The sequence below is a fragment of the Pimephales promelas genome, chromosome 10 (genome assembly GCF_988280905.1).
Source record: "Pimephales promelas chromosome 10, fPimPro1.hap1.1, whole genome shotgun sequence".
Classification (NCBI taxonomy): domain Eukaryota; kingdom Metazoa; phylum Chordata; class Actinopteri; order Cypriniformes; family Leuciscidae; genus Pimephales; species Pimephales promelas.
In genome coordinates this window covers 13607808-13623285 of record NC_142778.1, presented here as the reverse complement: position 1 = coordinate 13623285, position 15478 = coordinate 13607808, and the positions used below count along the sequence as shown (strand labels likewise).

The window sequence follows — 15478 nt, the reverse complement described above, 5'->3', positions numbered from 1 at the left end:
ATATAGGCCTTAGTGTCCACTTCCCTAGGTCTTTTTTAATCTTTTCCAAAACTTTCATATAATTATTATTAACCGTAGATTCCAAAGTTGGAAAAATATCGATTCCTAGATATTTAAATTGATTTACAATTGGGATCTTAATTTGTGTTATATCCTCACCAGAGCTTAGGGGAAGGAGAGCAGATTTCTGCCAGTTTATTTTGTATCCTGAGATATCACTGAAGTCTGAAAATAATTTCAGGACATCCAATTTTTTACATCAGCTATCCATTTTGTTAATTTTGTGAATTGATAAGTTTTGTCATGGCATGAAGAAATATAGAGCCGAGTGTGATCTGCATTACAGTGAAAACGAATCAGTTATCTAACGTAATCTCAAGTCTCTCTATATGAGGGAACGATTATTGCGTAAGTTTAGCTTACGCTACAGGAAAGATTTATCTTTGAGATATTGAACCTAAAAAATTATCCTTAATTTTATATTTATTGTCAATGCAGTGCAGCAGCTAGCAGACCTAGAGCAGGCAGCCTAGCACTCATAGGCTGCTTCTGCGGGAACTGCACAGCCTACCAGCCAGCCCGATGTGACGTCACGTCCAATCAAGGGCGCCCGCGTCCTAGACCCGCCAAAATGGCCGTGGCTTAGCGTATATAAGCAGGGCTCGAAGGCTGTTTCTCTGGTTTTCATCGACTGAAGTGAAACAGCATGTAGGCCATAAGGTGAAGACGTTTTACGTTTAATCCCGTTCCCATATAAGGGGCACTAAATTGTTTTAATTCTAATAAAATTATCTATTGTTTCTGGACGAGAAAATAAAAGTTCTCCAGGTGCAATCCTGCAGTTTATTTATTTTATTACTGTTTAAAGTCGGCAATAGTTCTTTCCTTGCGCAATCATATTTTGATCATCAGTGATGAGGCTTCGCGGAAGAATCATCACGTGCTTCCCGCTAGACCAATGAGGTGGCTGCTTTTTTGGGATGACAGGTAAACATTAGTCTAATATGTCTGCGCCCCTGTTATCATTGTCGAGTAGTGAAGACGAGGAAATTTCACCCAGACCTCCTTCAAAAGTCCGTAAAAAGCATTTTAAACAATGTTATATGCATCTCACCTCCATAAAGAAAGAGGAAATAAAGGATTTTACACGCACGCGGTGGGATACATACAGAAACTGCGTCAAACGGTGGCTTGGTCTGCACGGTGAGAATCAAACAATAGCAGAGACATACAAACATTATATAGAAATAGAGTTTGACAATGTTCCCGAAGACGCTGGGTTTCACTCTACTTGCTACAGGCGTTTCATTGATAAAAAGCGCTTGGATGCGGCCGAGAAACGCGCTACACAGCGTGTCGAGGCTCAAGATCATGGCCAGTCTGTGGCATCGGGTAGTAGTAACGTTAGTATCGCTACAGTTCAATGTCCAACAAAGACACTTAGGTCCAAGACTGGCCTGCCAGTAGCTTGTGCTGGTCCTGTGCTTCCTGCCTTGTGCATAATTTGCAAGAAAACGGAGAAGTACATTACTGTGGGAGGCAAACGCCAGAAGGACCATCTTTCACAGGCAGAAACATTGTCAGCAGGTAGGTAAAAACAAAACGCAAACAAACTAACATACACACGTTTGAAGTTTTATTCCCTTATTCTGGGTACCATGGCTAACTTTCAATTACAATGACTTAATTTATGTAAAGTTTATTTTACTATCAGAGACATATTTGCATGTTTCTCCATACAGCTACAGCCAGAAAACTCAATGATGTTTAACTATTAACATCGTTTTTTATTAGTTTTCATTTATTTGTTTACAGGCCAGTTGCTGAAAGCTGCTGAGATGAAGGAAGACACTAGCATTCTTGTGCATATTCATGACAAAGACTGTGTGTCTCTGGAGGTGCGATACCACAAGTCCTGTTATAGACAGTACACCAGGTTCTTGACAAAGTCTAGTGCATCAGTTACTGGGACCTCAGAAGAACAGTGAGTTATTAATATTTTATTTTATTAAATGTTTCCCTCACATTTGCACATTTTAAAAGTAAAGCATTGACCATAAATGCTTATATTATATTAAAGTACATTTTATCTTATCTTATCTATATTGTCGATTTGTCTGTAAACACAGTCTTGACTAGTGAGACCTGTAATTCAAAATGCTGAAAAAAAAAATCTCAAATTACTTTGTCAGGTTTCTATTTGCTATTATTTATACAACATTTAAAATTGAAGCCATTGTGCATTAGTTTTGGCACATAAAGTAATACATCTTTTCTGTTTTAATGTGTTTTCTTTTCAGAAATGAGCCAACCTTCGATGCCAGCTACAAGATCTTCTGTGAGAGGATCATTCGCCATAGAATAATTGTAAACCAAGAGGTGTTGACAATGACTCAGCTTAGAAGGATCTTTTTAAATCTGGTGGAAAAGCATGAAGATCTTGATGCTTCTAACTACAGGTAATTTGAATACAACAAGTGTCTTTGGAAAGAACGTTTATACAACATTCTTTTTGAAAAACTAAAATTTAATTCATAATAATCATAATCATAATCTGTAATGTGTAGAATCTGTTAACAGTGTATCGTTACTTTTAAATAATTTAACAAATTCAATGTGAATATATCTTTATTCATAACATTTTGATCATCTTTCACTCTTATCGTTTTGATTCAGGCAGAATAAATTGAAGAGGAGGTTGGTCCGTGATTTCCCCCAGCTGGTGTTTCACTCCCCCAAGAAGCGCAACATAAGTGAGATGGTTTTCGTTGAGACATTGTCTGCAGATAAGCTGATAGACAGACTACCTCATCCATCAGGTACAGAAACAACAGAGTCAACTGAGGTAACTAGCCAAAGTGACTGTGAAAACAGGTATAGTGCAAAAGCTGGTCCACAAAGACCAACTTCAATGGCCTCCATCAATACTGCAGAGGACACAAGGACACTTTACAGTGCGGCATTAATATTAAAGATGCTTCTGTGTGACTCTCCCGGTATGAAATGCCCATGGCCACCCACGTCAGATGACTTAAATGTGAGCGAGGCTAAATCTGCCGTGCCAATTGAACTGTACAATGTGATTTCATGGATTATTGGTGCAACTGAGGAACCAAAACTGGCCCATTGTGTTGATATTCCAGATGATTTGAACCTAAAAGTGATATCTATCTGTCAAGACGTAGTGTATCTTGCATCTAAGGGCCGGAGGCAGACCCCTAAATCATTGTGTCTTGGTCTAACGGTTCGCCATTTAACAGGTTCATCACAAATTGTGTCACTTCTAAACAGACTAGGACATTGTGCATCATGGAACACAGTTGTCAGTCTAGACACCAGCCTTGCCCAACTTCATTTAGTTGAGGGAAGAGACAAAATACTCAAAGGATTCGCAAAGAAGGTTCCTACAGTACTTGTGTGGGACAATATTGACTTTGGGGAGGAGACACTGTCAGGTCGTGGAACTACCCACCACACAAATGGGATTATGTTGCAAAGTTCTGTAGTTGAACCTGTGTCAACAACAAACAGACAACCTCTACAAAAGGGAGTTTACTCGTTGAAAGCACCCCCTAGCATCCCTGTAGAACCTTACCATCAGTCTAAAAGACAAGGACCACAGAACTTGTTTCACCATGAACGTGTTCCATTACAGGCGGACGCATACAAATTGAACACTGTTTCTGCTGTACAAACTGAACTGGCATTTGTTTTTGCAAAGTCCATAGATGCTGAAAGATGCACAATACCAAGCTGGACAGGTTTCCATACATTGCTTCAAGGTGATAGCACTCTGCAAAAGTCAGCACTGTATTATCTTCCAGTCATTGAGGCTTCACCTACAGAGATGTCAACAGTAAACACGATTCTGAAGCGAAGTGTCCAAATTGCTAATCAGCTTGAACTGGACCATATAGTGTTAGTTTTTGACCAAGCTATATATGCCAAAGCCCAGCAAATCCGCTGGAAAGATGATGACTTGACTCAGCGTGTAGTGATTAGACTAGGTGAATTTCACACATGCATGTCCTACCTGAGTATTCTAGGGAAAAGGTTTGGAGATGCAGGACTGCAAGATATACTCATCGAGTCCGAAACTGTTGCCCCAGGATCCATCAATGGAGTGATCAGTGGTCATCATTACAACCGCAGTATGAGGGCACACAAACTTCTGTATGAGAGTCTGCAACGCATCAGACTTCTCACCTTCTTAGATTCTCTGCCACCAGAGGAGAGATGTGAGTGTCTGGAATCCAGGATGTCATGAATGAGATCAAATGTGCATTCCCGGACAGAACAATGGATTTTCTGTGTGCAAATGAGAAATTTGACAAAATGTGTTCGAAATATGAAGACTTTGTTAAAAGAAGAAGTGCAGAAAACCCAACGTTTGCCTTCTGGAGTTCATACATCGACATGGTACAGATGCTCCTTCTATTTGTAAGAGCAACACGAGAATCGAACTGGCAGCTTCACCTGTCAACAGTGCGCTTGATGATGCCATGGTTTTTTGCGTACGATCGTGTAAATTATGCTAGGTATTTACCTTCATACTGGCTGGAAATGGTCAATTTGCCCCTCACTCATCCTTCTTGCCACAGCGAGCTCAGTGTTAAAGGCCAGTGGACTGTTCAACGTCAAAGTGTCCATGGATTTGCTTCGATTGCCTGTGACCAGGCCATTGAGCAAACATGTAACAGAGATTCCAAGACAAAGGGTGGTTGGACAGGGTTAACACAGAATCGTGCTGCAGTATATCGCTGGATATTGTCGCAACATGAAAGGGCTGCCATAGCAAGACAATGTGAGGCAATGGCAGGTAAATCTCTTAATATAAGGAAACGAAAAGACCTTGACAGCACACGAATTAATGCTGATGAAAAGGCTGTGACCAGAATAATTTCAACCCTAGATTCCATGCTGAATCCTTTTGACACACACCAAGATGGCATTGTGTGTCTTAGCTCTGGAACAGTAGCAGCTGAAGAAATCATGATTTGCTCGCCGCTCTGGAAAAGGGGGAAAATGCTGTCAAAGAGTTTATGGACCAAAGACTGTTCACCATCACCATCAGTTGACATATTTGCTCCCATCAAAACACTAAAACTGAAGACCTTTAGTGACCAAGCAAAGACAAAGAAGAAATCTGCAGCAGGCAAGGAAGTGATTCTACGTGCCGACAAGAAACTATTCTCCAGATTACTTGTCATAGGTCAAAGTAGAAAAATAGACCTGCGAGAAATTCTGTCTTACTCCTTGGGAACTGTGTCATATCCTTTAGCCTCTGCTGATGGTTCACTTGCTAAAACAAACAAATCAGCTCTAATGGATTTATTGGAAACCAAAGGTGGAGACTGTTTGGTTGACGAAGTTCCGACAGCTTGCTCTGAAACACAACTGTACACAGATAGACTTTGTGATTGACCAGTATCCGAAAATGAGTATTAAAAACCTAGAACGGTCTCGTAGAGCTGGTGGTGGTACACAACTGGTGAAAATTTATGGACGGGATCAGAAGACACCAACACAATGGAAAAAGTTTCTATCAGATGGAACAAACAAAGAAGCACTGGCTGAGTTCCTCTATGTTGTGTGGCGAGAGGCTGATCTTACCATTGTGGGCAAGGACTTAAGCTTGTACATAGCACATGGAAACCTGTGTCACTGCGTGTCTGTAATGGAGGGTTTACAAACTCTCAGTGCTGTTGACGACCTGACATGTGATCATGAGGAATGTGACACCAGGGTGTTTTTACATGCACAACATGCTGCACAGGAACATCAAACTGTAGTCATCAAGAGCCCTGATACTGATGTGGCAGTGATTGCTTTAAGTCTGCAGCCAGATTTACCATGTAGGTTGTATTTTTTCACGGGGGTTGGCAACAAAACAAGGATCATTGATTTAGCTAAGGTGTCATCAGCTCTTGGCACAAGTGTGTGTTTGGCACTTATTGGGATCCATACCTTCTCAGGTTGTGACTCTACAAGTGCCTTTTATGGCAAAGGCAAAAGAAAGGCATTTTCTGTTGCGTGTGAGAAAGAGGAATATCTGACTGCATTTACAAAGCTGGGTAGCAGTTTTAACCTAGACCAGTCTACCTTTAAGCTACTTTGCACATATGTGTGCCACCTGTATGGCCAGTCATCTGCTGAAAATGTAAACGATGCAAGATACAAAGCATTCTGTATGGCGTCGTCAGCTTTGCCAGAACTATCCATGCCCCCGACAAGTGACGCCCTGTACCAACACTGCAAAAGGGCAAACTACCAAGCAGCCATAATGAGATATTCTCTGAAAGCTATAATGTGTGCCCCCTCACCCATTGGTAATGGATGGCACCTCGAGGACGGCGAGTTAACAGTGACCTGGATGACTAGAAATCCTGCCCCTGAAAGTGTGTTGCAGGCAGTCCACTGCAGTTGCAAGCAAAGCAAATGTGAGACTGGGAGATGTTCCTGTATGTCTGCAAGACTGTCTTGTACTGATTTATGTTGGTGCCAAAATTGTGCAAATGTGTCACAGGAAACAGAAGAAAGACCTACATGGGATGATGCCTCTGACAGTGATAGGGATGATACTGATGAGTAAATATCCACTGTGTTATATTTTAAGGTGCTTTTGAGCTTTAAAATATCTGTTGTCGAATTGTAAAAAAAAAAAAATGGCAGCATTAAAAAAAAGGGGGACAGTGAAGCATTTCGAGTCATTTTAGCCAACTATGGCCAAAGTGTGCTAATATTAGTATATTTCTGTAATTGCACAGTACCTACTGAAAATTTTGATTTATAAAACATCACAGTTTTGATAAATTTACTATGTTTGTTTAATTTTGTTTAATGTCAGTCTGTGAAGTTGAAGCATTTTTTCCACAAATGTGCCATATTTCATAGTCTATATTCAATCTTGACTATATAATCCACCAAAACCGGTCTCAAGTGTTTAGGTACATGGATAAATGTCAGTTTGAGATATATTTTGTGTTGCTAAAATGTATATAAATAAAGTTACAAACAAAATCAGAAGCATAAGATTTTCGTTTTTTTCAAATTCACAATTATAAACATTTATGGACTGTGACAAAAAACTGCAGGGTATTTTGCGGAGAACTTTTAACACAAAGTCGATAATGGTATTATCTATGCAAAAATCAAATTAAAAAGTAGTGCCCAGGTGTGGGAACGAAAATCAGTTTCTAGCCACTTTTTCCTAGTTCACCTTATGGCCTAATGGCAGGTTACCCAATACTCGTTCCCTCATCTAGAGAGAACCGAGGTTGGGTTAGGTAACCGATTCGTTCTCTTACGAGAGGTTCTCTCATATTGCGTAAGTTTAGCTTGCGCAACGGGAACCCCTTGTCAACGCTGTGCGCGGCACCATCCACTTCATGAGTCCCGGAACGTTCTGGGAACCCAGATAAGTGGGAATAAGCGCAAATGCATAAGCGCGAGTACATAAGCACGTGTAATAAGCGCATGTATATATTAAGCATATTTAATATATAATATATATATATTATCACAGGCAATACAGAACGGCGCAGCCACTCAATGTATAAGCACACAGCACATGACCTGATATAGTGCAGCTCAACCAGAAGAGCTAAGTTTATATGAGGGTAGTCTGCGCATGATAATATCTGGACAGAACTGACCTCTCACTTAGACAGCGTAAGCAGCTGCGATTATATCTATTATCCACCGACAGGCTTTGTTTTGAGGCAGCGAGACCCTTGGTGCGCCCTCCAAAAGAAACAAAAAGCTGCTCAGAGCGCCTGAATGGGGCGGAGCGTTTAATAGAGCTGTCGCGGTAACCGCAATATTGTAGTACCACGCTTCTGACAAGTCAACCGCAGAGGATAGCACGTAACCGCAGCAACCGCGATATTCACGTTTTTTTTTTTTTTATAAGGCTATACCCTTCTTGTTTTGAACTTAATGCATGTGTATTGAATGTTAAACAAGTTCATAATGATAACAAGACTGTTTATCATGGTGATGTGCAGCCTACAGGCTTCACACAGACAGTGAATGAGAGAGATCGGCAGAGCGCGTGCAATTACCTGCGTCTGTCTTTGAAGTCGTGAAAAGCTTGTCGTGTCAAAGGGAAGCGAAAAAATAACGTTCTCTTCACGGGTATTTTCCCATAAATGCGCGTCAGCAGCAGCGCTGGTCAGCATCCCACAAAGGAAGCCGAAATAAAATTAGTGACTCACGCATTGAATCAATGGGTCTCTAATAAGTGAAGCATCAGCTTCAGCGTTGCCTATGCGACGCATTGCCTTGAAAAGTTGAATCTCAAAGTTAAAAATAATTAACATCTTGTTGAATCAGCTTTTTTAAACGTGTTCGTTGAATGAACGGTTCAATGACTCGCTCAAAGTCCGTTGTCATAACAATATGCGCGCTGAGTGAAAGTCTTTCAATGCGCATATACTGTAGACGCTGTTTAGTTTCGGTTACATTGGTTACTGAAAATGTCCTCGTTTTTGTCCGTAACATTTTATCCGTAACAATCGTAAACATTATTTATATAGCAACAAAAACATATAAATTCATTAATTAAATAAATAAATAAATAAATGGCGGTAATACCGCTATTGAGCCACTCAACATTACCGCAAGGGAAATTCCATAACCGCGACAGCCCTAGCGTGTATTGTAAAATCTCAGAGCCCTGATCGGCCAGAGGAGATTAACATCACTCTCACTATCACTATCGGATGCTGGTAGAGCCGATAGGGAAATGACCTGTGTTCTAAATGGGGTGCCAACCACTTTGGGAACATAGCCATGTCTAGGTTTGAGGATGACTTTTGAGTCATTCGGACCAAGACACACAGTGCTAACAGCGCATGTAAATACCCCACACATTTGACTGATGACAAGGCGATCAGATAAACAGTTTTGAGTGGAAGGTATTTTAGGTCCACCAAGTCTTGGGGTTCAAAGGGGTATAGGGGACCAAAGGGGACCAAAGAAAGATCCCACATAGGAACTGAAGGGGGGCGCGGAGGGTTCATCCTTATGGCTCCTCTGAGAAAGCGGATGATAAGCTCGTTCCTGCCTATTGACTGGCCGTGCATTGATTCTGAGAATGCTGCGATGGCCGCCACATAAACTTTGAGCGTGAAGGGGGATCTTCCCTTGTCCAACAGCTCTTGAAGGAGACTAAGCAACCGCAGGACCCCGCACGTTCGTGGGTCCAGGTTTTTGTCAGCGCACCGTTTAGAGAACACAGACCATTTAGACACGTAGAGTCTGTTCAGCACTGCATCTGGCAGGGCAACGGGTATCCATTGATCAACCATACGTGCAGAGACCAACACTCTGGATGGGGATGCCAGATCGAGCCGCGAACTTGAGAGAGGAGGTCTGCTCTCAACGGGATCTGCCACGGGGCTGTCTGCAAAATGCAAAATGTTATCTGTTTGACCACAAATGTAATTGAATATTTTACATGGCATTTTTACCCCCTTTATTTGAATGAGTGTATCTTAAAAACTAATTTATGTAAAAAGTTCAATTCTGTATAGTTTTAAATTGTTTTATGCACGTTATTCAAATTGACAAGTTTGAGGTTGACATTTATCATTTTTTTGTATTGAATAAAATATGTAGAATTTTTTTTTAAAGTTTTTCTTTGTTTATTGCACTTTTGAGATATTTATCTAGTTACTACAGAATTATTACAAACATAGCCTTCAAATTGGGAGAGTAAGGATTATTTTGATGTATGGCATATGAAAATGCTCAAAAGAATGACAGCACAGTAGGGCTGTGAATCTTTGGGTAGACAGCGAATCGATTCGATTCACGATTCATAGGTTTTCGATTCGATTCATGAACGATTTGTGCAAATTCAGAACGATTCGATGCGATTCACATAGGGCTGTGAATCTTTGGGTAGACAGCGAATCGATTCGATTCACGATTCATAGGTTTTCGATTCGATTCATGAACGATTTGTGCAAATTCAGAACGATTCGATGCGATTCACATCCAAATTCGATGCGATTTGATTAATTCGATTCTTAATTTTTTATATGCATTATAGTATTATTTCAATGCTTCACCCATCTTTGTCTGGGTTTGAATTAGCCTACAGCGGCCTTCGGGGATCAGATAGTGGGGATTTTGTCCATTGTTAATGTTAGTTCATGTTTGTTTTTAATTTGAATGAATATATTATTATAAAAAAAAAAATCAATGGCCTACAAATTAGCATTTGCAAGTAGCAAATATTTTGAAAAAGGCTTTTAAAGTATTGCATTAAATGACTACATGCACAAATTAATGGAGACGTTTTCATTAGTTTCATTTTGCGTCCTCTCAGTGCACTCGTTATCATCTTTTCACTGGATTTTGCTCGCGCTCGGTCCCATAGCTCTCATGCTTTCGTAACGTTAACTACAGATTTTTGAGCAGTCCATGTTTGAGCTCTCCAGCTGAGCTCTCTGTCGAGAAAGCAATAGTTTTGAGGCAAACCGCTCAAGCCATTGATAAAGCTGCCATGCCATTGCGTGGGCACTATGAAATAAAACGCTTTCATTCATTTATTACATGGACTCTCCGTACACGCAAGGTGGTCTCTCGCTCGCTTTCCCTCTCTGATGAACGCCCAGCGCGCGTCTGTCTGTGAGCATTTCATATTTTAACAGTCTTTGTGCAGTTTACAGACGCTATAACGCGTTTAGAACAAAGAAATCACTTAAGAATAAATGACTTACATCAGCTGCATCCGTGTGCTCCTCGAAATGAAACTGGTAACTTCTCCAGGATGACAGTATTATTCCTCACAGTGCAGCAACACGAGGTAAAGTTAGATTTGTGATAAACTCGATGTTTTATCGAGCTGATATATGGGCATTTTCATGGCTTGCCTCAACATTAGCGTTTGAATAGCACGCGCTCTCAGTGTGCGGGGTCACATTAGCACGTCATACGATATAATTAGGTGAAAGGAAAAAGACTGACATCTCTCTCTTTTCATACAGATTACATCAACTGAGAATAGTTGCTTTTTTATATAAATTACTTCATTTAAAAGAAGAGAATTTCAGCTTCATAAAGAGAGATCTTTCATGTCTCTGTGACAAGTATTTAATCAGTTACAGTTCATTTTTCGGACGCGTTTCAGAAAGATTTTTGCGATGACAGAGTGAGCTCAAAGCGCACCCTGTTTATTTTATTTATTTTACAAAAACACAAGATTTTGATGTTAACAAGAGTGTACACAAAAAAGAAGACCCTCTATAGTTTATAATCATGTATTGATTTTATTTATAGGACCATTAATGATGGAGTATTCTAATTGTCAAAAATAAACAAATCAACTGTTATCCAATGCAAGCTAATGCAATGCACATATCAAAATAATGAATCCTTAACTTTGAAATATTTATTATAAATGTAAATGGCCTACTTTAAAAATAATACTTTATATGGAAAAAGAATCTTCTTTTCAAGATGTTACCAACTCTAACTTTGAACCAATTCTACACAATTGCCCATATAACCTATTTTACCAGGATTTGTTTCCAGGTATTACTAAAAATGGATTTTTGACTTTCATTTATATTTTGAGATACATACAGTACTGTGCAGAAGTCTTAGGCACACTAGTATTTTTGCCTCAAAGAAATGGTTTTAAGCCAGTTATTTATATATTTTGTTGTAGTGTCTCAGTAGGAAATATCAGTTTACATTTCCAGACATTAATTGTGCCATTACTTGTAATAATCCAGTGAAATTTTTGAATGCACAAGGATTCTGACAACAGCCATTACTCCACACGGAGGTCAAGTTCAAGTTCATTTATTTATATAGCACATTTAAACAGCCGCTCAGACAGACCAAAGTGCTTTACAGAACACAGAATTAAAAAAAAACAAAAAAAAAAACATAAAAGGCAGCAAAGCTACAAATAGCCTTGTCAGAGACCCAGTTATAACATAATAAAATACTTAAAAGGAGATCAGTATGCTAAAGAGAAAATGTAGGTTTTCACCAAAGATTTAAAAATAGACAGGTTTGGGGCCGTTCGAATCTCTAGGGGCAGGGTGTTCCACAGACGGGGCCCTGCCACAGCAAAAGCACGCTCCCCTCTGCGCTTAAGTCTGACATGAGGGACTACCAGCAGAGCCTGGTTGTGGGATCTTAGGCTTCTGGATGGAGTATAGGGATGAATAAGTTCGGAGAGATAGGCTGGGGCTAGGCTATGTAGCGATTTGAAGACAAATAGTAGGACTTTAAAATCAATTCTCTGCCGGACAGGTAGCCAGTGTAAAGACTTGGAGTGATGTGGTCATATTTGCGACAGTTGGAAATAAGTCTAGCCGCAGCGTTTTGGACCAGCTGAAGACGGGCAATTTGAGAAGCAGATATCCCACAATAGAGTGAATTGCAATAGTCGAGCCTACACGTGATGAAAGCATGAACTGCCATTTCCAGGGTTGTCGGAGTAAGAAAGCCTTTGATTTTAGATAATAGACGTAGTTGGTAGAAACCGGAGCTGACGACACCTGATATGTGTTTGTCAAGTTTTAACGACTGGTCAATAAGAACACCCAAATTTCGCACTCCTGTCGATTTAAAGGGGGCTAAGCTCCCCAAGTCTGGGCTTAAGCACTGAGACCTTTCACTCGGGCTGAAGACAATAGCCGCGTTTCCACTGCCGGGCCAGGGCCGGGCCGTGCTAGTGCGTGCCAGGGCCAGTCGCGTTTCCACTGTCACTTCTGGGGCTTGATCGGGGCTTCCTCAGGGCCAACGGCCAGGATTTCTGGCCCGTCGAATACCTTGGGCCAGAGGGGGCCAGCTCGGGCTAGAGGCGTGCTCAAGGTAAAAGGCGGAGTTTATCGTGTTATGGAACGTTATGATCTGAAGCAAGATGCACATAGGGGTGTCCATGTTTAACCGATTGACCGTTTAAAATTGCATAACATTTTAATTTGAACTGTAGGCCTATGCCAAATGCTGCGCAACAATATATAGGCTATATATAGCTACATATCGACGAATTTTCAGATATTTGTTTGATTTTTTTGCCCCTTAAACATTTAAAATATTTGACAAATTAATATGAAAAAAATATATATTTTACTGGTTTTCTGAGGCCAAATTAGAACCTGGAAATGATATTTTCCCTGCAGTGATTTATAGGCTATAATAAATGTGTCTGATAATAAAATAATATAAAATAACGAGGCATTAATTGTTTATTAATAAACTATTGTTTTCTAAATGATTTTCGGCTAAAAACATATCTCCATCTCCGGATGCACATTTAGAGAGAAATTAAGCTACATAAACATAGAAGATATTGGCTTTCGATTCGAATTTGTTCGTTTTAAATTGGACATTTAAAGCTTTAATCTACAAAGGATACAACCCCTGTAGACTAAAGCTTTAAATGTCCAATATAAAACGAACAAATTCGGTGGCTGTTTCAGGTCTCGCGCTTCAGTTCACGGAGATCATGAAGCGCGCCTTGATTAATTGTTAAAGATAGGGCTGCACGATTAATCGAAAAAAAATCACGATCTCGATTCAAACATAAATGCGATCTCATTTCTTAATGATGGCGATTCACTTCCGTGTATTTCCCTGCATTCAGATCATGCTGCATTCATGCGTTATATTGGTCACACTCACACAAAAACAAAACAATAATTGACAAATCAATCATGCGGACATTTCATCAGGGAATGTCTAAATTAAAGTTGTTGCACGTGAGCAGCGCATATTTTTGGGGGGCTTGCATGTTAATCAAAGTATTCACCGGGAGCAGGGGCAGCGCGTGAGTGTTACGGTAGTGTGGTGCCCAGGAAGCACAAGGAGACAAGGAGAACCGGTCAACAGGAATTTAATCAAATAATTCAGGGAAACAGTAACCACACTACACATCAACGAGAACGGACCAGGAGTGAGGAGAACACAGGGTTTAAATACACTAGAACAGACTAGGGGAACAAGGCACAGCTGGGGCAAATTAACCAAACACAGGTGAAGGGACTGAATACAAACGAGGAGCGGGAAACTAGAAACAGGACTGAACCAAATACACAAAGAATGGGGAACCACAGGACACACATGTAACATTACGCCCCCTCCCGAAAAGGCGCGACCTCGCGCCTTAGAACTTCAATGGGGTGGGGGGGTGGGCGCCCTGGAGGATGACCAGGGCGAGGCCTATCCAGAGCAGGAAGCCTCCAGGGCGGAGCAGGACGTGGACGTGGCCAGGGCGGAGCAGGACGTGGGCGTGGCCACGGCGGAGCAGGCTGAGGGCGTGGCCAGGGCGGAGCAGGCTGAGGGCGTGGCCAGGGCGGAGCAGGCTGAGGGCGTGGCCAGGGCGGAGCAGGCTGAGGGCGTGGCCAGGGCGGAGCAGGCTGAGGGCGTGGCCAGTGCGGAGCCGTTAGCGTCAGGGCCCAGGGTGGATCAGGTAGCGCAGGGGCCCAGGGTGGATCATTTCTCTCAGGTGGCCATGGCGGAGTCCTATATCCCCCCCCCAAAATTTTCTTGGGGAGAGTTACAGGCTCAGGAGCATACTCTGGGATAGGCTCGGGACTGGACGGGACCAGCGGAGTGGGTTCGGGACTGGACGGGACCAGCGGAGTGGGCTCGGGACTGGACGGGACCAGCGGAGTAGGCTCGGGACCGGTGCTGGACGGGACCAGCGGAGTAGGCTCGGGCTCGGCAGGGCTGGCGTGGAGCTTGGGCTCGGCAGGGCTGGCGTGGAGCTCGGGCTCGGCGGTACGAGACTCCGGCTCGGGAAAAGTAGAACCTGGTTCAGGCGCTGGCGGGCAGGCAACGGGCTCAGGCGCTGGCGGGCAGGCAACGGGCTCAGGCGCTGGCGGGCAGGCCACGGGCTCAGGCGCTGGCGGGCAGGCCACGGGCTCAGGCGCTGGCGGGCAGGCCACGGGCTCAGGCGCTGGCGGGCAGGCCACGGGCTCAGGCGCTGGCGGGCAGGCCACGGGCTCAGGCGCTGGCGGGCAGGCCACGGGCTCAGGCGCTGGCGGGCAGGCCACGGGCTCAGGCGCTGGCGGGCAGGCCACGGGCTCAGGCGCTGGCGGGCAGGCCACGGGCTCAGGCGCTGGCGGGCAGGCAACGGGCTCAGGCGCTGGCGGGCAGGCAACGGGCTCAGGCGCTGGCGGGCAGGCAACGGGCTCAGGCACTGGCGGGCAGGCAACGGGCTCAGGCGCTGGCGGGCAGGCAACGGGCTCAGGCGCTGGCGGGCAGGCAACGGGCTCAGGCGCTGGCGGGCAGGCAACGGGCTCAGGCGCTGGCGGGAAGGCAACGGGCTCAGGCGCTGGCGGGAAGGCAACGGGCTCAGGCGCTGGCGGGAAGGCAACGGGCTCAGGCGCTGGCGGGCAGGCAACGGGCTCAGGCTGGACGCTCTCGGACTGGACGGTCTCTGCAGGACGAGGCTCTGGACCCTGGGCGGTCTCGGTGGGACGAGACACTGGAAACAGTGGGGAGA

At 43.2% G+C, this 15478-nt stretch overlaps 2 protein-coding genes across 3 annotated transcripts in view; one reads left to right on the top strand and one right to left on the bottom strand.

Annotated features, from left to right (window-relative positions):
• tcf25 (TCF25 ribosome quality control complex subunit) overlaps positions 1-15478 on the bottom strand; it is a 229729-nt gene that overhangs the window by 169771 nt on the left and 44480 nt on the right. The window lies entirely within an intron of this gene.
• On the top strand, positions 888-4267 carry LOC148977332 (uncharacterized). Its single transcript, XM_089116655.1, has 4 exons — positions 888-1587; positions 1816-1984; positions 2301-2459; positions 2677-4267. Exons 1-4 carry the CDS (start codon positions 1005-1007, stop codon positions 4265-4267), a joined length of 2502 nt encoding a protein of 833 aa, XP_088972781.1. The 5' UTR covers positions 888-1004.